The following is a 23007-nucleotide window of genomic DNA, read 5'->3' on the forward strand; positions in this document are numbered from 1 at the left end:
GCTGGGCAAAGACCACTTAATTTTCCCAACATGATGTATTTGATGAAAAGACTGTACTCCACTGTTGATGTCTTGTCTGCCACTGCCTATGTACTGTAACCCTCCACTTTAATTTAATTTAATTTAATTTAATTTAATTAGTGATAGATTCGCTGGGGAGGGATGGGGAGGGTGATGACTAGCATGGGTTGCCTTGGAAGGGAGGGCTTTGACAATCTCTGTATTTTCCCTGTCACAAATACTGCGTAATGTCTATGTATCTGGAAAAAATCAATAAAGATATTGTTCAAAAAAAAGAAAAGAAAAGAAAGGGTTACGCAGGAACCGAGTTCAAGAGTGTAACAGGTTCAGGCATTAAGATTATAACTAGAAGGAGGGAGGGCAAAAGAAAGAAAAAGAAAAAGTAAAAGTAATATAAAGTAAAGGAACAAAGTAAAGAATAAAGAAAGTAACAGGAAGGAAAGTGCAGAGATGCGCTGAGATCAATAGTTTTATCCGTCCAGGTTGAGTGGGCGTGTTTAAGGCAAGGCCCGTCTCTTAGTTCAGACATTACTTTATTTCGGAGGAAACTTAATGAACTTTAATGAAACTTTATTTTGTGCGATTATATACTTTAAAATGTTACGCGCAATAGACAAATACTCTTCCCATTATGGTCAAAATCGGCTTTTAACATCAAATTAGATTTAATATGATTATTATACTGCATATATCAGCGGAACACAAGTGCACAAACACTACAAACTATTCTGCAATTGCATCAACATACTAAAGGAGAAAGCACATATTAAAGGTGCTATATGTAAGAAATCTAAAGCAAATAGTCGTAAAATCATCCTAATGTGTCACAGAGACTAAGGAATAATGTTCATGTAACACACTGATCTCACTGACAACAATAGTACAGCCAGAATATTCACATTTAAAAAACATTTTTGCGGTCCGCAAATCATGTTTATGTTTTGAATTTGTGTTTTGGCCTGTTGCGCCACCCACTGCCGTCTACCAGTCACGCAGTCAGTAGAGTCTCAACATCAGTTACACTGAGCTACAGCAGTACGGCAAGCAGCATTAGCAGTGTCCCAGTACATAGCATGAGCATAGACTGTATAAGAGCATGAGCAGCCGGCTCCTCCTCAGCTGTATCCCGGCAGCAGCGTTAGAAGCAGAGAAGCCGGACTTGCTCGAACGTCCGCTGGAAAACCGAAGATCAAGGACACGGCAACACAGCCCTGCCACGGCAGCTGCCCGTGGGCAAACAAATCAGTCTCCAGCGTGCAGCTGTCCAGCAACCTCGAATCTGTAGGGGAGGGGGAGCGGGCATGACTCGCAGCAGAACGTTAGAACATAGATAAAATGTATAGTTTTACTTTCAAGAGACATTTCGGGTTGGTTACAAGGGAAACTTAGTCTCTGCTCAGGAATGCATACTGAATGTACGACCCCCACATCTGTTCTTCTAATCTCATCTTTACCAGGGTGAGAGCCGGGGTGGCACCCCTGGATGTGACAAAAAGGGGTGAGGATGTGGTGAACTTCAAAGCAGTTAATGAACCCGGGTCTGGCAGTTAATCTGGCTGCATCTAGAGGGTTTCCAGTTGACACCTTTACCACTCTTGATGCCAGGATGACGGAGAAAGAGTTCCTTAAGAATGAGATGAGGCCGAGGGCAGAGTCATAAACATTTGACAGAGTCGCCCATCTCATTCTGTCCATTTACTTACAATCTAGGTTCTGGAGGAGTTTAGAAGGCTGTTTTCCCTACACCAGTGTGAATGAATTCATTTTCATTGTGAATTAGGAAATGGTTGGCCGGACAACTGGTGCTCCAATTGGCCTGTGGGCCAAAAGTTGAGTATGACTGCGGGTACTGTATAAAGATTTTGAGGATAGATTTATGTATTATTTAAATCAGTGTTTTGCACAAGGTCCCCTGACTTTTTCTTTTACTCTTGTCATAATAACTACAGCCACCAGAGGACTTTGTTAATATGAACATAAACATATATTGTTTTGGGGCACTTGCTTTCATCTTTCCCCACATGGGCCCTTCTTTTCTTGTTTTTGTGTTCATTGATCATGTAAAATGACAATGGGAAATGATGGAAGTATCATCAATATGGACTGAAAATATATATTTATTTCCATGTTATTTTAATATTATTTTTGGGTGTAGTTCAGGAAGGAATAGATGAAGTAGTTAATTTGAATTTGCAACTGTTGCATATGACCCATTCCTTATGCAAGATTCACTATATTTTTTCATCTAAACCAATTTATGCATGCAGTGCATTTGTAATTTAACTAATAAAACTTTGACCCCTAACCCCTACTTACCTTTACCAAGTGTTTCAGTTGCCTAAACCTAATGCGATGTGGGAAGCAGGATGTGAATCTTGGTCTCTTGATTGCAAAAAGCAAATATTGCCAGTGAACATCCAGTAATTCAGACAGATGCTAAGTTTCCTTCATAACATACTTTGCAAAATGCAAAAATAAATAAATGAATAAATAAAAGGAAAGTAGCAGTATAGGAACCTCATTTTTAACAGAGAAGGTCATGGACCAACACAAAGTAACAACCTTTGGGAAAAAGTAATGATGGTGTGCTGTTGTGGGAATTTGATGTCCATAGATAAACCATAGAGTTTCATGTGGTTGTATCAGCAGAGAGTGTGTCAGATGAAGGAATCAGATCTTATTGTATGTAGTCATGCTTTCCTCTTCCTTCGCTCAGAGTTCTTGTTTTTGAATACTTGTGTACAATGGGAGAGAATAATGAACATACACACGCGTGCGCGCGCACACACACGCACACACACACACACACACACACACACACACACACACACACACACACACACACAAATGAAAACATAAAGACCTCTCCAGGACACAAACATGGAGACACATGGACTGTAGATACTGACATACTTACAAGACTGCACATGCACACGGACACACTGGTACACACACTCACATTGTTTCAATACAATGCCTATCAAGCTGTCACATTTGTTTTGGGAACTACTTCCTATAAGAGCATAAACATGACACTATTCCCAGCCATGTTTGTGTGTGTGTGTGTGTGTGTGTGTGTGTGTGTGTGTGTGTGTGTGTGTGTGTGTGCACGCGCACATGTGTAATGGTTGTGTGTTTACATATAATTCCATCACTGTGTATTGTTCACATGCAGTGAGAATAGTACAACAGTGGAAAGAACAGAGCAGGGAGGTGACAGCACATGTGTTTCCTCCAGTATTTTATGTAAACAATAAGCTCATGTATAGTGTATAGTATATACACAAACACACACAAAGAAATGAACATATAAACATTATTGGGATTAGTATAGTGAAATTCACACCATATTAGTCTTTTGAATAGTTTACATGACTAATATTGTGAATCAATGACACAAGTCAAAAACAAGTCACAAGTCAATCCTGTTGTCACATTTGTAACCAACGTGGAGGACTCCAGTGATGGAACTTTGCAGCTTGAGGATGGGTTGGCAGCTTATATTGAGTTCAAGACACCCACTGAGGATCCTTCTGAGGTTTTATGGTGGTGGAAGGAGCATGTTAAAATGTTTCCTAACCTGGTGGTGTTTGTGCAAATTGTTTTCCCCATCCCGGCACAGCCGGTGAAAGAGTCTTTTTCTCTGCTAGATTTGTAATTCAAGAATGGAGAACCCAGTTTGATGTGAGTGATTGTAGCCTGTATGTGCTCAATCATGGGTGAGGGTTGGGTTGCGGCTTTGACTTAGGCATACTGACAGGTAACTGGTTGGGTCTAGTACTGAGCTTTATGGGTATGGGCGGGTGTGGGTTTTCAAAATGGACATGTGCAGGACTCTGTATTGTTGTGCAAAAACAAAATTACAAATAATCCTACATTTGTTCAATGTTTTATAACTCTATGGGGTAGGGATCACTGCTTAAATATGAAACTTTTCGAAAGTGTTCATTTCAATGCCTGAAGGTAGCTGTGCAAAAGTAAAACTACAAATATGCAACGCGTCTAAAACTCAAGCTAGGAATGTCTTTTTGTCTGCGGGAACAGTCTGTCACACCTAACTGGCCTGTGTGAAATGCTGCCATAAAACAATAATGAAGTCTTAGTGTCCTCAAATGAGTACTCCCTAATTAATAGTGTCTTAACTTGCTACTACTACTCTTTGTAATTGTACTTGTAATTGTAATTTGTATGCCATAGTAAACTACAAATGTTATTGAGCATAAAAAAAAAATAAATCCAACCATAAAACTTGATCAGTTTTTTTTTTTTTAACCTTGTCCACTTTGTATCTGGATCAACAGTTGACTGACCTGGCACAGATGGCTGCCATCTTTTTTTTTTTTTTTTTTTTTTAAGGGTTTTTCACTACCACTTGATGGTGTATATAAGTGTCCATGAATGAGGACAGCAGGTCTAAGGTAAGCAGAATGAAGTACAAGGTGCAGGAAACCCAAAATGTCATGCCCTCAAGTGAGGACGCAGGATATAAGGAGGGTAGAACTAAATTATGGGAACACATTAACTGCATAGCAGATGTTGTTATATTTTACTTATGTCTGTCACAGAGCTCCATGTTCTCCAAATACTATGAAAAATTTTCTTTTGAGTCTCCACCCTCATTGACAGTAGTTTAGAGCCATTTGCTAGCTTCATGTTAGCTTAGAGACTCAAAACATTTACTTCAGTCCATCATCTGGTGTTTAAAGGTCACTTCCACAGGCTGTTCACATTTGGCAGTCGAACGTGGACCTCATAAAAACACTAAAGTTGATATACATCCAGCCAGGAAAAATGAAACACACATGACTGAACCCATGCACAAGTGCTCACACCCTCTCTCTCTCTCTCTCTCTCTCTCTCTCTCACACACACACACACACACACACACACACACTGCAGCTCAGCTTCATTCTGTATTTCTGTCTCTCTCCTTCCCTCTCCCTCTGTCTGTTTCTTTTTCACACACACCACAGAGTCTGTGTACCTCCCTCTTTCACTTCTGAGGCTGTTTGCTGCTTTGAGTCAAGCTGTTTCACTGCAGCTGAAGCTGGAAAAAGTGACCACAGACACATGTAACACACACACAGTTCAGGACTTCGCTCCGGCTGTGTGTATGTTTGTGTGAGTGAAATCTGAGAAAAGAAAGAGAAAAGTTGAGAATTTCTGGTCTGGATGTCTGGAACAGCCTGATCTGATGATGACAATGCTGATGCCGATGAAGAAGCAGCTGCTGTTGACAGACCAAAGTTGCTGCTGGATGTTGTTTTGTCCTTACTGCTTTCGGATACCAGGAGATTACTGCCATTTAATGGGATTACTGCTTTCTCTGGAAGAATTTACATTTATGCCTGAGCATGTATTTAAACCAGGAAGCCGTTAAGATGAAGAGTGTCAAACATGTTATAGGTAATGTTTACACACACACACACACACACACACTGTAAAACTTGCATTGACATGTACAGTTTGGTCTCTGTTTGCTTGGTCTGACTTCACACTCATTCGTTTGTTCATTTAGTATCTCTTTCTGTCACATTCTCTCAAAACCAACTGAAAAGTTATCTGCATATGTAAATGTTTATGTACTGTATAATGTATACACAATGTCATGTTCTCATTGGCTGTGACTAGAGACCACAGCATACGGGAGGAACACAAACATTCATGTGTTGCCAGCCATGCCTCTCTCTGTCTGCCCAGTGTCTTTTTTTTTTTCCATTTCACCAGTCTTTTCCGTTGCAGTCTGCTGGTTAGGTGATTTAGCTGACAAAGAATTTACTTTTAAACAGCTGATGATGGAGTCTTAGTTTAGTCATCACACAGCATATGCCCAATGTAGCTTTGGATCTACTTGTGCTTTAAAATTATCTTTCTGTGATGGTTTGTTCAAACTGAAAGAAATGATAATGCAGGTTAAACAATGATCACACACTATTTTCACTGTGTTTCAGTTACATCAAGTAAAGTAGCATTTCTGGTCCTCAGCTTTAGGATCAGTGTCATCATTTTTGGGTAATTTTTAAACATTGATGTTTCTGTAATAAATTTAGTCATCAAGACAGAAGTGTAGGTAAATAGGCTTCATGCTAGCATTCCAGCAAACACAGTGTTCATGAAAATGCAAGTAGTGTTTGAGGAATTTCCAAAGATGACAGTGTTTATACCTAGACCACTGATGTCTTTAAGATGTGTTCAGAAAGGACGTGGAGATTTTCTTTTTTCATTTATCAGACAGGACATTAACATAAGCTAAAAATTCAAAGTACAAATATATATACAGAAATTTAGAGAGAAATGGAGGCAAAAGAACGAGAAACAGTCAGGTCACAAAAACAGAACAGAAAACAAACAAACAAAAAAACATGTACATCACAGTGTGTTAAATTATAGGACAGACTACTTGTAGAGGTATAAGTTCATTGTTCCAGGTCAAGTAGATTATTCATATAGTTTATTAATGGGTCCCAGGTTTTGTAGAATCTGTTAAGGGAGCCGTTGATCCAGTGGCTGTGTGATGGATGGGTTTCATCCCTCAATTTAAATAGAAATGAGTGTCTAGCGAACACTCCCTCAGACACCCTAGGACTGCAGTAATTTTCTGTCATTATTTGTAGATAAGATTAATAATGTCTGGTCTAGCATCACTCCCTCTTTTACTCATTTCTCCACTTATCCTATTTAGCGATCAATTTTGGACTCTTTTTCACCCATTACCCTGCAAGACCTCACTGAGCTGATGAGCAGCATGAAAGTGTCCTCCAGTGCTGTTGATATTTTGCCCACACCTGTGCTTAAAAATTCAAAACAATTCACCAATTTAAATTCAAATAATGGTTCATAATATCTGAATCATGAAACCAGGATGTTGAAGCTACACAAAACCCAAGCATATTTTAGGCTCAATTTCAAGTATCTCTGGGTCTTCTGTGAGGGTAGAATGGAGCATGGGATGGATCGGGGGTTGGACGGGCTCCTGCAGTGATGTGGGCGCAATGCCGCACTGTCATGGTGAAGAGAGAGCTGAGCTGGAAGGCAAAGATTTCGATTTACTGGTCCATCTACATCCCAACATGTAAACAAAGAAAATATAAAAGAAGGAAACGACATGACATCAGTGACAGCCTTTAAGAAGCCAGACTTTGTTTCGTGGTTATCAAAATGTGTGCATTTGTTTTGGGTTTTTTTTTTGTTATTGGTGTACAAACATCACGTAATGTGTGTTTTTTAATTTGGTGGAAGGATTTTTCAGTCAAAGGTGAAACAGCACAGATATGGTGGGTTATAGTGTGATTTGCTGTGCCCACCCCATTAACTTCAATAGAACTGACACCAAAGTCTGGCTCCAATGCAAAATTCAAATGCTGTCACTGATGTCATGACCTTTCCCTCTTTAGCTTCCTTGCATGAAAACAGGAAGTTATAACTCAAGTAAGCCTACCACAATGTGTCCTGCTCATATTTATAACAGACATCAAATACTAGACCTAATTTAGTCTTGATTTCTTAGAAAACAAGAGTAGATTCGTAAGCTTAGGCTACAATTATGGCATGAGAAATACAAACAGGGATAGTCTCTCTTGTGTTGGCTCTTGGTTCCTCAGCTGATCACTTTAAAAGCCCATTGTGGTTTTAGGGATCTGTTTTCTGTGCCTTTTTACACTTGTACTAGATGAAGGAGGGTCAGGAGAAAGCTAGTATTGAGTTAATGTTATTGCATGACTTGGACTGTGCCCATTAAAGAGGAGAATAGAAAATAGACACGTATTTGCAATTCATTTCATATTGTATAGCTTCATTTGAAGTGACATTAAAATGTGTAAGAACAAAAACCAACTATGTAAGTAACGTAACTAACACAGTTTAATGTAAGCAACAGGGCTGAGATGAAATTGCCATTGTGTCAGTTTACTTAATCCAGGATGGTCTCTGGCAGAATGCTGTGGTTTGATTAGGTTCATTCCCAAATGCTGAGCTCCATCTGTCTGTGAACCACTAGCAGCAGCAGTGACGGTGTGTAAGAGCATGCTGCTTAATCTGTTTAAATTTAGAGCTGATGGATGGAGGTGACAATTAAGGTGCATATGTTGTGTGTGTGTGTGTGTGTGTGTGTGTGTGTGTGTGTGTGTGTGTGTGTGTGTGTGTGTGTGTGTGTCTGTGTGTGTAGGTAGTGATGGCACCATCAGTGTGTTGCCATACAACCATGGAGTTTAGACACCTGACACTTTGGCAGTCAGTCATGTTTGTTACAGCTCAGACAGTCTTACTGTACTATATGTATGTTATGTTCTTACCAGGGGCAGGGGACTATTAGAGAGGTATCACATCTCCTAGTTAGTGTATATGAGCTTGCAGATGGTGCCATCCCTCCAAACCAGCCAGACTTACAGATCACTTGTGCCTACCAATACTGCACTGTTGAACAAACTGTGAAACAAACATAACTGAACCTCTGTGTGTGAGGTTGCTACACCTCATCTATCTATGTATCTATGTATCTATCTATCTATCTATCTATCTATCTATCTATCTATCTATCTATTTTGCATAGGCTACCTTTCAATACATTTTGTGTTACTTAGCAATAATCTGTAGCTGTTCCAGCACCTATAATAAACCTTATCTTTCTGAAACAGTCATTCATCTTTAAGTATTCTCATGCCGTCTGCTAAGTAGGAACACCCAGCTTTGCTCATGGGACCATACTTGTGGTTAGACTGAACAGGAGTAGCTGCCCAACATAGAAACAAATGACAGTTAACTAGCTAATTGTAGTTGTCCAAAACATGTACAGAAACCACACGCTACTTCCTCAATGCCAGGCTCTAAATTAATCTCCCAAATCAAGAATCCCACTGGCCCCATTAGTGTGTTCACTAATGCAATCTGACATCTGTTTATTGAGTGTTTCTGTCCAGCCTTGAAGTGATCATACATCAAGTCTGTCTGCACCACTCCTTCTACTTTGATATTCTAACAATACAGGACATCCTCCCTGGCTGCCTGGCTCTGGTTGCATAACCCTGCTAATCTGTACGTTCCTGTTCTGCTGGAGAATATTTCCTAGATCCTCTTCCCTGTCCCATATCTTTTGTTCTGTACAGTGTTTTGTGCATGTTTTCCCCATTTGCGTCATCCTTAAAAATGTATTTATTTATTTATTTAATTTATATAGAAAATCAGGACAATGGATATTAATGAACACGTACGGCAGTACACATAAATATGCCAGATTGTAGCCTGGGGGCTAATTTCGGTCTGGAAAAATGAAGCTCCATACTTGGACTTGCAATTTTCAACTGGGCTTTTGCAGCTCTGTCTTGGTTTCATTATTGGAGGGGTAAAGACTAGTTCCTGTTATAATTTTATAGAACTTTGAAAAATTGACCAAACCACTGTGTTTGGGACTAGGAATGTAAGCGGGTATTAATACATTATTTGGAAATGAACAGATGATGCCCTTTGAACAAGCATAAACAGCATCCAAGGGAACTGGGAACTGCAAATACAGCAGGTTTTTCCATTATGCAGATTTGCTGAAATATTAATAAAGGCTAAAAACATAGAGGTGTACAGCACATCTTTTTGGGTTCAATCTTCATCCAGCAATGTCCTTCTCAATTACCTTCATCAGTCTTGACCAATTTTGTTGTGTAGTGCAGGATAAAGCTTGACTTCACTGATGTTACAGGTTTTATTTTTACATAATGATTTCCCTGAAGCCCACACCCTGCACACTTGACAGGAGGGAACTGACAATCTGAGGAAAAGTGCTAATTGAGTTGTTCAGATTTTCCTGTTCTATTTCCACTATTTATTTCCACCCAAACAATTTACAGTTTGATTTTATGTAGACACAGTTAAGAATTTTAAATGGTACAGGTAAAAACAAACAAACCATACTTTATGATTTGATTTATGAAGGTACACTGTAAAAATATTGATCATAACATTTTGTGTCCTATTTTTTTCTTTTTAGCTAAACTTATAGACCTATATGCTGTACATATGAGCTAAATTTAAGGTAGATTTGCAGGAATTTTCAGCTACAGTTTGTGAAGAGTTTCACAAGTCAAAGTCAAAGTCAGCCCATGCTTTGGTTGCTTGCTGTTTGCCTTCTCTATATTGGCATTTTTATGCCTCTGAGCCAGAGATAACTGTGGACAGAGGCATTGTGTTTTCGATTTGTCCATGCCATTCTTGTGAATGCTTTATCTAAAGAACACCTTGAGGAAATTTCTTAAAATTTGGCACAAACATCCACTTGGACTTGATGAAGTGATTAGACTTTGTTGGTCAAAGGTCAAGGTCTCTACCTCACAACCTCACAAAACATGTTTTTGGCCATAACTCAGAAATTCATATTCTAATTATGACAAAATTGTACACAAATGTCTAATAGGATAAAATGATGAAGTGATGACATTTTATATCCAAAAGGCCAAAGGTCAGCTTCACTATTACATTATAATGTAATGCAAAAACATTTTTTGGCCACACTCATCTTGGGTGTCCATCTTGAAACTACGCTGATTGCATAGATTTTCAGTGCTGCTGAGGGGAAGATGTGTTTGAAGCATCCATGTTTTGACAAACATGAATATAAAGTGTTACTGCAACTTAACAGGCTCATGCAGGCATACAACCTTGAAGCAGTAATTCTACTTTTTTCAGCTCTGTGTCAGTGATTTTTGTTGCTTCCTCTTGGATGTGTGCTGCTTACAGTCTGGCACCTGGTCCCTTGCTACCTTTTCATAAAGTCATAACGTCACCTGTGTCCTGTGCCTGACCACAGCAAAATGAGAAGAAAATAAGATAATCCAGGCAAAGGGCAGATTATCTGTGGATAAATACATCACCTCACTCTTATAGTGGGACATACAGTGATTGACGATTGGGAGAGATTACTGTTGTATGAGCCAGTACATTGTCTTTCAGAAAATTCTGGGTGACATAAATTCAAAGTAAAAAAAAACAACAACAAAAAACAGTTTTACAGAATTAGGCAATCTAGACAATTTCTCAATATTATTTTGGGGATTGTCATAATTACACAGATTGGTCCAGATGTGTGATGCATTGAAATATGGCAGCTGTAGTTTCCGGTGTTGAGCCATGTGTTCTTTTGCTAGGTTTCTAGCGGTTTTAGTTCTGTGCAACAGAAGGCACAACTGTACGTTATTGATTTCATTATCTGTGTCCACATAAGCCTAAGAAGATTTGACAAGGTCCATGTTCTAGCTTTTCCCAGAGCTGTTAAATGAACTCTATCCCGAGGGGAAGCAGTTTAAAGCTGTGATAAAAGCTAGTAAGAGGACCTTGAGTTAGGCCTTTTTGGACAAAGAGACCAAATTTCCAAGGTCAAGCATGGGCCAATTTCACATCATGTTCTATGATATATATATATATATATATATATATATATACACATGTATATACTTTATTTGTCTATCTTTTGGTGTGTGGGATCTTCATTAAATATATCAGCAAAATTCTACCAAACATTTCTTTGTGGAACACACTGTAATGGAATCTCCATATCTGATATCCTTGGCAGGCTAAGAACAGAGGTACACTGATATTGCCTCCATTAAAAGCCAGGCTCACTACCAGCCATTGTGCTCTCCTTCAGTCTGTCCCCACCCCCACTGGCACACAACCTAGCCAAGCATGTTTTAGAGCAATAAAGTACAGTCAGTGTTAATGCATGTCTTTATTCTCAGGGACAGAGAAAGTTTTGTTCACCATACACTGCCTTTCCACTTTCAGGCAGCAGGGAAACCATTATGATCATTAAACCACAGCAGGGTAGAGTGCAATGCACGGATACACACAGTCACATAAAGCCATGTCTGAAAGTGCTTTGTTTTAGTCTCCTATATACATCACATATGGACACCAGTCAGAACTGCATAGTAACGGAGTAGGCTGCATGTGATGGCAGGATATGACCAAAGAAAATGATCTAAATGAGGTAGAAAACAGCTCTGAAATAATGTGACTAAAGCCCAGAAACACAAAACAGAAAAGTATACATATAACATTTTGAGTCATGCTGCCTTATTATTTCTTTAATTTGTCTGTTCATGCAGAGGGGAGGGGAGAGGATTGCTATACTGATCAGTTTATCACTCTGACCAGCATCCTAGACTAGCATTAGCACCAGGGGCATTTCTAGGATTTGAGGACATCAGGGCTTAGCTCACACCTCTGTAGGGGGGGGGGGATCCTATCCTGGGAATTTTTTTTTTTTATGAACAAGCTCTATTTTGATGCTTTTTATGCACTCTGACCTCTTAATTACCCATAAAAACTGTTTATTTTTAATTTTATTTTGCATATTAGTTATGAATTGTGATGTCAAAATATTAATAGTTGTTAGTAATTAGTGCTGAGTTGAAACAGATTACTTTATAACCACTATCATTAAAATTTAGAGAATGTTTAGGTGCTTGTACTTTATACTTACTACTACATTATACTTGACTCGACTACATCTCAGAGGGAAACACTGTCATTTTGACTCGTCTACATATATTTGTCTGTTACTTTTAAAACTTCATAATACAAAATGTAATCAGCTGATAAATGATGATGTATAATTGTACAATAAACTACCCAAAAGTATTTAAAATGAGCTCCACCTCAACCCAAAACATACATTTCTGATCAACAATTGCATTGCATTTTTTTTATATTGTTACCAAGCCTATTCTGTGAGTGTGTGTGTGTGTGTGTGTGTGTGTGTATTCATATATATATATATATATATATATATACAGTACAGGCCAAAAGTTTGGACACACCTTCTCATTCAATGCATTTTCTTTATTTTCATGACTATTTACATTGTAGATTCTCACTGAAGGCATCAAAACTATGAATGAACACATGTGGAGTTATGTACTTAACAAAAACAGGTGAAATAACTGAAAACATGTTTTATATTCTAGTTTCTTCAAAATAGCCACCCTTTGCTCTGATTACTGCTTTGCACACTCTTGGCATTCTCTCCATGAGCTTCAAGAGGTAGTCACCTGAAATGGTTTCCACTTCACAGGTGTGCCTTATCAGGGTTAATTAGTGGAATTTCTTGCTTTATCAATGGGGTTGGGACCATCAGTTGTGTTGTGCAGAAGTCAGGTTAATACACAGCCGACAGCCCTATTGGACAACTGTTAAAATTCATATTATGGCAAGAACCAATCAGCTAACTAAAGAAAAACGAGTGGCCATCATTACTTTAAGAAATGAAGGTCAGTCAGTCCGAAAAATTGCAAAAACTTTAAATGTGTCCCCAAGTGGAGTCGCAAAACCATCAAGCGCTACAATGAAACTGGCACACATGAGGACCGACCCAGGAAAGGAAGACCAAGAGTCACCTCTGCTTCTGAGGATAAGTTCATCCGAGTCACCAGCCTCAGAAATGGCAAGTTAACAGCAGCTCAGATCAGAGACCAGATGAATGCCACACACAGTTCTAGCAGCAGACCCATCTCTAGAACAACTGTTAAGAGGAGACTGCGCGAATCAGGCCTTCATGGTCAAATAGCTGCTAGGAAACCACTGCTAAGGAGAGGCAACAAGCAGAAGAGATTTGTTTGGGCCAAGAAACACAAGGAATGGACATTAGACCAGTGGAAATCTGTGCTTTGGTCTGATGAGTCCAAATTTGAGATCTTTGGTTCCAACCGCCGTGTCTTTGTGAGACGCAGAAAAGGTGAACGGATGGATTCCACATGCCTGGTTCCCACTGTGAAGCATGGAGGAGGAGGTGTGATGGTGTGGGGTGTTTTGCTGGTGACACTGTTGGGGATTTATTCAAAATTGAAGGCACACTGAACCAGCATGGCTACCACAGCATCCTGCAGCGACATGCCATCCCATCCGCTTTGCGTTTAGTTGGACGATCATTCATTTTTCAACAGGACAATGACCCCAAACACACCTCTAGGCTGTGTAAGGGCTATTTGACCAAGAAGAAGAGTGATGGAGTGCTGCGGCAGATGACCTGGCCTCCACAGTCACTGGACCTGAACCCAATCGAGATGGTTTGGGGTGAGTGAAGGCAAAGGGGCCAACAAGTGCTAAACACCTCTGGGAACTCCTTCAAGACTGTTGGAAAACCATTTCAGGTGACTACCTCTTGAAGCTCATGGAGAGAATGCCAAGAGTGTGCAAAGCAGTAATCAGAGCAAAGGGTGGCTATTTTGAAGAAACTAGAATATAAAACATGTTTTCAGTTATTTCACCTTTTTTTGTTAAGTACATAACTCCACATGTGTTCATTCATAGTTTTGATGCCTTCAGTGAGAATCTACAATGTAAATAGTCATGAAAATAAAGAAAACGCATTGAATGAGAAGGTGTGTCCAAACTTTTGGCCTGTACTGTATATATATATATATAGGGCGGCACGGTGGTGTGGTGTCACAGCAAGAGGGTTGCCGGTTTGATCCCGGGCGTGGGAGCCCTTCTGTGCGGAGTTTGCATGTTCTCCCCGTGTCAGCGTGGGTTCTCTCCAGGCACTCCGGCTTCCTCCCACAGTTCAAAGACATGCAGATTGGGGACTAGGTTAATTGGTAACTCTAAATTGTAAATTATATATATATATATATATATATATATATATATATTGGTGTTGAGAGAGAGAGAGAGACAGAGAGAGAGAGAGAGGCCCGAAATACACACACATGCACAAACAGGACCTATACATGCATTAAATGAAGAGCTCTTAGAGTGAATGGTTTGCCATGTGCCTCAAATATTGGGGGTTTAGTTTCTTGCTCAAGAGCCCCTCAGTGGTGCCCAGGAGGAGAGGTGGCACCTCTCCAGCTACCATTACACGCCCCATTCTTATTACGGACTTGAGCGGGTGACCCTCCGGTTCCCAACCCAAGTCTCTAGTCTCTGATATACTGCCACCTCTATATGTTCTTATGTCATATATGCTGATGAGAAACTGAGGTGAGAAAGTTCATTCTTGACCTTGAAAACTTGACAAAAAATTCAGAGGGATTCACTTTTTAGGTGGGCTGTATATTAAATTCATGAGAAACCTTTTTAGGTTCATGTGAACACAAACATTAGTATTAGTAGAGATTAGTAGAGAGAGATAGTAGAGATAAATGGCTTATCAAGGTCCATGCTTCAGCACCTCACACTGTCACAGTGTCATGTAAGGACCATTCTAGACCAATCAGTAGAATTTTGACAATACCCAAATATGGTGGTGAGGTCCATTCCTCCAAGTGTCTCCAAAACCCAACAGTGAAATCAAGAAAAGTAGCTGCAGAACAGTAGAAGCCAGTGATATATTGTAATGACAGGAGGTTCACTTTTAAGGACAAACCAAATCAGGAAAACATGCACAAAACACTTATCCTTTTTACACAGAGATTGCGCTTTAGGGCCACTACGAAGTCCCTTCGCATTTTTACACAGAACCCAAGACTAGTCTGCGATTTTAGACAGCATCACAGAAGCAGAACTGACATGAAAGGCGTCACATGTTACACAACAGCATCAGTCTCTAAGTGATAACGATAGCATAACAAAGCAATAACAATCATTTACCGTTCCTTGTTATATGGCAGCTGATCTTGTCCTCTGCTCGGAGGGTAAAGGCCCTGACACACCAAGCTGACGGTCGGCCGTCGACCAAAGTTGGGCCATCGGTGAGCATCTGACAGCTTAGTTTTTGCGGTGTGTCCCGCATCGTCGACACTTTGGCGTTAGCATCGGCGGCTTTTCAGCCGATTGAGCATGTTGAATCGGCGGCGGAGCTTGTCGGTGAGAGAGATCACTCTGATTGGTTGTTCAGGTTTTATTTCCTCGCCCCTGTAGCGAGTGAATCTGTCTGTAGTGAAACCGGGGCAAACCGGTGCTTCCTCCTCAGGCTCCACTTCACTCAGCTGCCCACAGACCCGCTGCTTCTTCCCACTTTAACCTGAATAACAAACCGGAGCTAGCTGGGAGCGGCTAGTGGAGCATTAGCCGCAGCATGACCCAGAGGGAAGCACAGCCAGCTAGCCTTCGCTAACTTCCCAGCTAGTCCCGGCTCTACGTTAGAATCCAAACAGAGAGCCAGGGCTGGCTGGGAGCGGCTAGCGGAGCGTTAGCCTTAGCATGATGGAGGGAAGCACAGCCACTTAGCCTCTGCTAGTCTCTGAGCTAGCCCCAGCCCTCCTTTTGGATCCAAACGGAGAACCAGGGATAGCAGTGGGTGCGGCTAGCGGAGCGTTACTCGCAACATGACCGGAGGGAAGCACAGCCAGTTAGCCTCCACTAGTCTCTGAGCTAGCCCCGGCTCTCTGTTTGGATCCAACCGGAGCACCGAGCCCTGGTTTGTTATTCGGGTTAAAGTGGGAAGAAGCAGTGGGTTTATTAGGCAGCTGATTGAAGTGGAGCCTGTGGAGGAAACACTGGGACTGTCTGGATGTAATAGTCCGTGGAGGTGCTGCAGTGCTTGGCTGCACAGATAGGAAACCCCTCGGCTGTCAGGATGTACTTTCTCTCTCACGCAGGCGCAGAAGGTACGTGCCACTTGGCCGTCACATGTAGTCCGTGTAGTACGTTCAAATGCAACTGACACAGGGCGACGTGAGGTGACATAGACGACGGAACAGTTGGCTTTCGTCGCTGCTAGTTCTTTGATGTCGGTTTGGTGTGTCCGCACCTTGAGGATTGTTTTCCTGATTTGCAGACATTCTCTGTGGCTGTACTTCCTATTTGAGTTAGCTGCTAACTGCTATCAGCTACTTTTTAAATCTCCTGGCAGTGGGTCTCACGAATAACATGTCGTCAAAATATCCACCCATGATCCCGCCCTGCTGGCTGTCCCTTTTATACAGAAGTTGTTTTGGCGCTGTTACTACCCCCGATGCTGGCTTAAAGGTGAAACAACTCTGTCCCTAGCCATTCCGTGATTGTACCTTTTCTACAGAATGGCGAAGCGGAATAACAGTGCGCAATTTCTGCCTTGAAGAGGCAGAGGCAAAGGGGCTGTATAACTAATCTCATTGTTTTTCTGTTTGTCTTCTCTTTCTCCCTGACAGTATTTTCTTTCTGTTTTTTCTATTATTTGGATTCATTTGTGCCCCAATTACTTTAGATTGCCTTCACTAACTCTCAGGAATCAGTGGATGTTTTACTGTTTATCTGGCTTTGTCTAATCAGTGTGTTTCTTCTTACAGATGAGATCATGCAGCAGGATATCAGGCCCCTGCTGGCTGTGGACATCATAGAGCAGCTTCATCGCCAGTTTGCCTTGCTCTCAGGTATGTAACAAGACTTCATGGTCCCATTGTCCTGCTGTCCACACCTGGAGGTTGTGACCCTGTGTAGAGTATTTAAATGGAGAGCTTGGAAACATTAATACTGGTAGTCAAACCGTTGTCAAGACAATAGCTTACTGCTGCAAAACATTTTACATGCAAATTGGCTGTAAAATGAAGTCGAGTTTCAGGTCAAAAGCTCTGTATTGTGTGGTACATCAAATCTAAAAAAAATGCAGTAATTTACTAGTACTTGTTAAGGATACATTTTTAAAAATATGTTGAAATCAGATTTTATTATTTTCCACAGAAATAACCTTAACTTGTTCTAGATTACTTTCAGTGATAATCTGCAGCTTTGTTTCTTCACTCTGTTTTGGAAAACATACTGATCTTTTCTTGTTGTGGTGAACAAAGTCTCCTTGAACCAGACAACAAAACCACATTTGAATGAATGAGGCTATAAAAAATATTTTTTTCTTTTCTTTTTTTTTTTAAACTGCCAAGAATGAAAACAATGAGATTTAAAGGAGCCTTCCAGCAGTGTAGCATTGAGCTTCCATTGAGTTGGGAAACTCAAGAGACAGATTCAAAACATATGGTAAAACATTTTCTAGCCCCCCGTGTGGGTGTAGCTCAAAAAACACTGGTTCCTACTTTGCAATCAGCAACATATCTCCCAGCACAACCTCACTATTTGGTAAATGCTCATGTCATTTAAACACTTGTCTCCATGTTAGGCTTTCTGCTAAATATGGTTATGTGTGCTGAGCCACACCTTAACCTGGATCCACCCAAGACTAGCTTCTACAAAGGTCAACTCACAGATTAGGCAAAGACTTGGCTTCCAGTGCAATTGTACAAACATTTCTGCAGTACAACTGGATGGCAATATTACTGTAATAAAATGAATATTGAAATGCCAAAGCAGGCACTTAGATTTTAAATAGTTACAATACTGTGATCCTTAAATTCCATCCTGCCTCTGTGTAACAGGAAGTTTACTAACAAAGACCACACCAATAAGATAAAGATTTTGAATGATTTATTGCATATGATGGATTTTGGGTTCTGAGGAAAGTGTGGAGGGGTGAAGATCGAGAGATTAGAAAATGAAAGGATGTGGATGGGGGATGAAGGGATGAGGGTCGAGGGATGAAGGAATGAGGGATGAAGGGTTGAGGGATGAAGGATGAAGGGATGAAGGGTTGAGGGTCGAATAGATGAGGGATGAAGGGTTGAGAGTTGAACTGATGAGGGATGAAGGAATGAGGGATGTAGGGATGAAGGATGAAGGGATGAGGGGTTGAGGGCCGAATAGATGAGGGATGAAGGGATGAGGGATGAAGGGTTGAGGGTCAAATAGATGAGGGCTGAAGTGGTGAGGGATGTGGGATGAAGGGTTGAGGGTCGAGTGGATGAGGGATGAAGGGTTGAGGGTCGAAAGGATGAAGGGATGAGGGATGAAGGGTTGAGGGATGAAGGGTAGCAGGGTAAGAATCAAGGGATGTAGAGAGAGGAATGAAGGTATGAGGGTTGAAGGATGAAGGGATGGAAGACTGAGGGTTGAGGGATGAAGGCAGGGTTTCCGGGTTGCTGGCAAGCACCTGGTTCCTGTATGCAGAAAGGGGCAGAGAAAAAGATGTAAGAGGCAAGATGGGATTGGGTGGGTGGGATGTGAGAAATGTGTCGAAGGGAAAGAGAATGCATCAAGTGTGCTTAAATACTATTGGGCAGAAATGGGATGTGTTCGAGGCGTGGTCTTTGTTCCCAAACCTAGTTATAAAACTACATATAAAATAATTAACTATGCCCACACAACTACAAAGAAGGATATGATTAATAAAACAGGCTGACTGTCAAAAGACTAGCTTTTATCCACTTTTCTATAACCACGTTTCCCTTAAATCATACACACACAGAGGCTTACCCCAAAGTGTTGTGCAATACTTTGTGCACAGCAAACCAAAGGATATGATACATACTTTACTGATCCTAACAGGAAATTACTTCATATGGCAGCTACATTCACAATCAAACACAAACAGGAGACACTTAAACATACAACAAATGAAGCATGAAAGCTAAAATAAATTACTAAAAGAACCACAATCATTTGTTTGTATTGTGCAATGTTGTTTATCTAAAAAAAGTATAAAAGGTATATTAATATAAATATAAAAAGTATATACAAAGTATCACTAAAAACTTAAAATGTAAAAGACATAACGTGAAATTTACCTGTATGAATATAAAAATATATGTACAAAAAAATATATGCACACACACACACACACACACACACACACACACACACACACACACACACACACACACACACACACACACACAGCATAGAGACAGCAACACAACTTTTTAAAAGGATTAAAAGGAACACAGGAGGTTTGTCTCAAAAGACACAAACAGAAATAACTAATGGCAAAAAAAAGTTGAATATATGCTAGGCAAAAAATAAATAATAATACTAATAAATAATGATTAAAAAAAGGGAAAACACACTGTAGGGAAACATTTGCAAACTATCCTAAAAGCAAAGAAAACTAAAGTTATAGAAGAAATATCAGATTTTCTTGGGGTGGCCTTCAAATAGAACAAACACTTATTTGTTTCATACTATGGTCACATCCTATAGCACAGCTCAAATGCTACTTCACTGGACATCTACATCACAGAGAAAATTCTTTTATTGCTTGAATAAGGCAAACAGATGAATTCTAAACCATAAAGTGGTCTTCATTTCACCTTAGCACAACTTTATATTAGACACACTAACATATACACAGGCAGGAAGTCACTAACTGTGCATACCACTTAACACAGGGTGCAAAATGTCTTTACAGTCACAGCATTAACTGTAACCCATTAGAGCCATTGTGAAATATGTAAACATTAATCACTGTGTAATGGCTAATGAGAATGATTCAGAACACATTTAAACACCGTTTTCTTCAGCTTATGGCTTTAAACACATTGTCTCACAGCATGCTGGGAAACCCCACCCATTTAGCCCCAACACACCACAAGTGCACAATGATAGTGGTGTTTGTTGGCTGTAAACTAATTGTGCAAAATTGGCTGTATAAATTTTAGTCAAATTAACTCAAAACTCAAAAATTGTTGACTTAACAGAAAATAAATAATTCAAGCTCACAAGGGATGAGTTTTTATGTCAAGTGAACATAAAGTTTTTATGTCATTTTGACAATCCGGAGCAATTGTGTAGACTTAACATTAAAATTTTGTGTCATGGATGGTTTGGGGTTTTACAGTATAAAGCAAATCCTATCCTTAAATAGGATTTCAGACTCCCTATCGGCCAGCGTCACTGAGAATCTGTAGCAGTTTTAGTGACTACATACACACACTCCCAGAGGACAGCTTTACTGGTGTGTGTTTAACGGAGTATCTAAATTGTGCCAAGAAAGGAAAGTTGAAAAGACTATCTTGTTGTGGTTTTAGTGTTATCCATGTGTGGGAAATGACAGTTAAGCTGATGGGAGGAATTAATGTCATGTGGCAGTGTCCAGGCAGCTGAAACAAACTTGGCAGGGGCAAGTATAAAGTGGGAGAGATTTTGGATGTAGTTATGTGGTGTGAGAGCCCAGGCAGAGATAACTCTGATGATATCATCACAATCCTTCACTATTCTCTCAGATTTGACAAATCTCATCCAGAGACATAGCACATCAGACTGTTCACAGGCTGAAAAGACCAAATGCCTTTGACTGTATGACCTTTATGTATAAAATTGGTGGAGATTCCCTTAAACCACACACCAGCCACATGCAATCTGCAGTACATAGAGATGTATATCTAACTGCACACCTCAGTCTCCATAGGATATTTTACAACTGAGTCCCTTTCTTTTGGTATCTGCTGTATGTCATTACACTGTTCCACCAGCGGGCTACTGTTTTTACAACAGATGACACTTCCTTTGTACTGTATGGTACCTTACATTATAAGACTCTATCCTCCCTATACTGTAATGTTACACCAGCCTCTGCTCTTCCTTTGCATTTATGTTAAGGTGCCAGAAACCTTATTATCTCCCAGTATGTGCTGTGTTATTGGAACATTCTATATCTCCCCAGTCTCTCCTCCACCTCCATTTCAACAAGCTTTCTCCACCTCTAATGGTATTTAAGATTACCCTCGATGTCCTCTTATTCATAGTACCACTTGCACTATCACTTCCCCTTCTCCCTTCAAGCTTAGTGGAACTGAATGTTTATGTTTTAATCCTTCTGATACATGTTCTATCATCAGCACATGTCACAGAAGGAAGGACTTTATGTATAAAACAGTTGCTTGAGTTTATATTCATCACAGAGGATCATACTCTAATTCTTTTACAGAAAAAAGACAAAAAAACACAGAAAGCTCTTTAGTTGACTGTTTGATTGGCCGTGTAGTTGTTGAGGTACAATAGAGGAGGAAATCTAGAGGAGTCTACATGCATTTTTGTCTGAGAAAGCATGCAATAATACTGTGTGTGGTATTAAAGAATTATATAAACTTTTCAAAAAGTTCAACTTCCATTTTCATCAGAGATGTGTTGTTGTTTTTTTTGCTTTGGGAAGCTTATCTTATTACTGTAATCCAGCTGGTGTAAAGTCACATCATTTTATTTTTTAAAGGTTTAGACAGAGCATTGCAGCCCAGCAGCCTGTGTGGTTCTCTGGGGATGCTTCTCATTCCTTCTCTCAGGCCTCTGTCAACAGCCAAAATAACAACTGTTTTCAAAAGTCCCTCTCTCAGCAGTCCTTGCATTCACAGTTACATAAGTTTAACACAGGCCTGGTTTATTGCTTTCGCCACATGCGTGTGTTGTTTGTGAGTGTGTGTGCCTTCTCAGTAGGATGTGGGTTGCTATTTTGGTTGGATATTTTGGTCTTTTTCTTTATATACAATTTTGTCACATGTGAACTTAAACCTGACAGGACTCAAATGAATCTTCCTCTCACAAGTCACATAGTATACCTTGCAATGCGATGTCTATACTTTCTTGGATTTCTGTTGTTTTCTATGTTTGAATTTTGAACGTTTGCATGTGGTGCTCTTTTCTTTATCTGTTCAGCCATGGTAGCTCTCACTTATCTGTTCCTCTTTGCAAAACACAAAGCTCATTACAGTCTGAGTGTTGAAAAATGAAAGCCAGACTCCACAGCCTATGTAAAAGCTTTCATATACAAAATAAACTGTTGGTTAAATACCTCTGTAAAAGTGCAGTGTCATCCATCCATCCATCCATCCATCCATCCATCTATCTGTCCATCCATTTTCGCAACTACTTATCCTCTCACTACTGTACTTATCCTCTTATCCTCTAACTACTTATACTCTACTCCTTATCTTATCTTCTACTTATCTTCTAGGGCTGGAGCCTATCCCAGCTGACATTGGGCGAGAGGCAGGGTACACCCTGGACAGGTCGCCAGACTATTGTAGGGCTAACATATAGAGACAGACAACCATTCACGCTCACATTCACTCCTACAGCCAATTTAGAGTCACCAGTTAACCTACCCCCAACCTGCATGTCTTTGGACTGTGGGAGGAAGCCGGAGTACTAGGAGAAAACCCACACTGACACAGGGAGAACATGCAACAGTGCTAACCACTATACCACCGTGCCACCCAGAGTGTCAATCAGTTACATAGAAATATCACTTTTAATACTGCTTCAAGC

The 23007-nt window shown here is 40.2% G+C and overlaps 1 protein-coding gene across 2 annotated transcripts in view; it reads left to right on the plus strand.

The window, feature by feature from the left end:
- Positions 1-23007, plus strand: part of mcf2l2 (MCF.2 cell line derived transforming sequence-like 2) — a 259329-nt gene that overhangs the window by 59709 nt on the left and 176613 nt on the right. For both annotated transcript variants that reach the window (XM_049588011.1, XM_049588012.1), the window contains exon 2: positions 17214-17297. In XM_049588011.1, coding sequence (XP_049443968.1) covers positions 17214-17297 — 84 coding nt within the window. The remainder of the gene's footprint in view (positions 1-17213; positions 17298-23007) is intronic.

This window comes from Epinephelus fuscoguttatus, linkage group LG10 (assembly GCF_011397635.1).
Source record: "Epinephelus fuscoguttatus linkage group LG10, E.fuscoguttatus.final_Chr_v1".
In the NCBI taxonomy this organism is placed as follows: Eukaryota; Metazoa; Chordata; class Actinopteri; order Perciformes; family Serranidae; genus Epinephelus; species Epinephelus fuscoguttatus.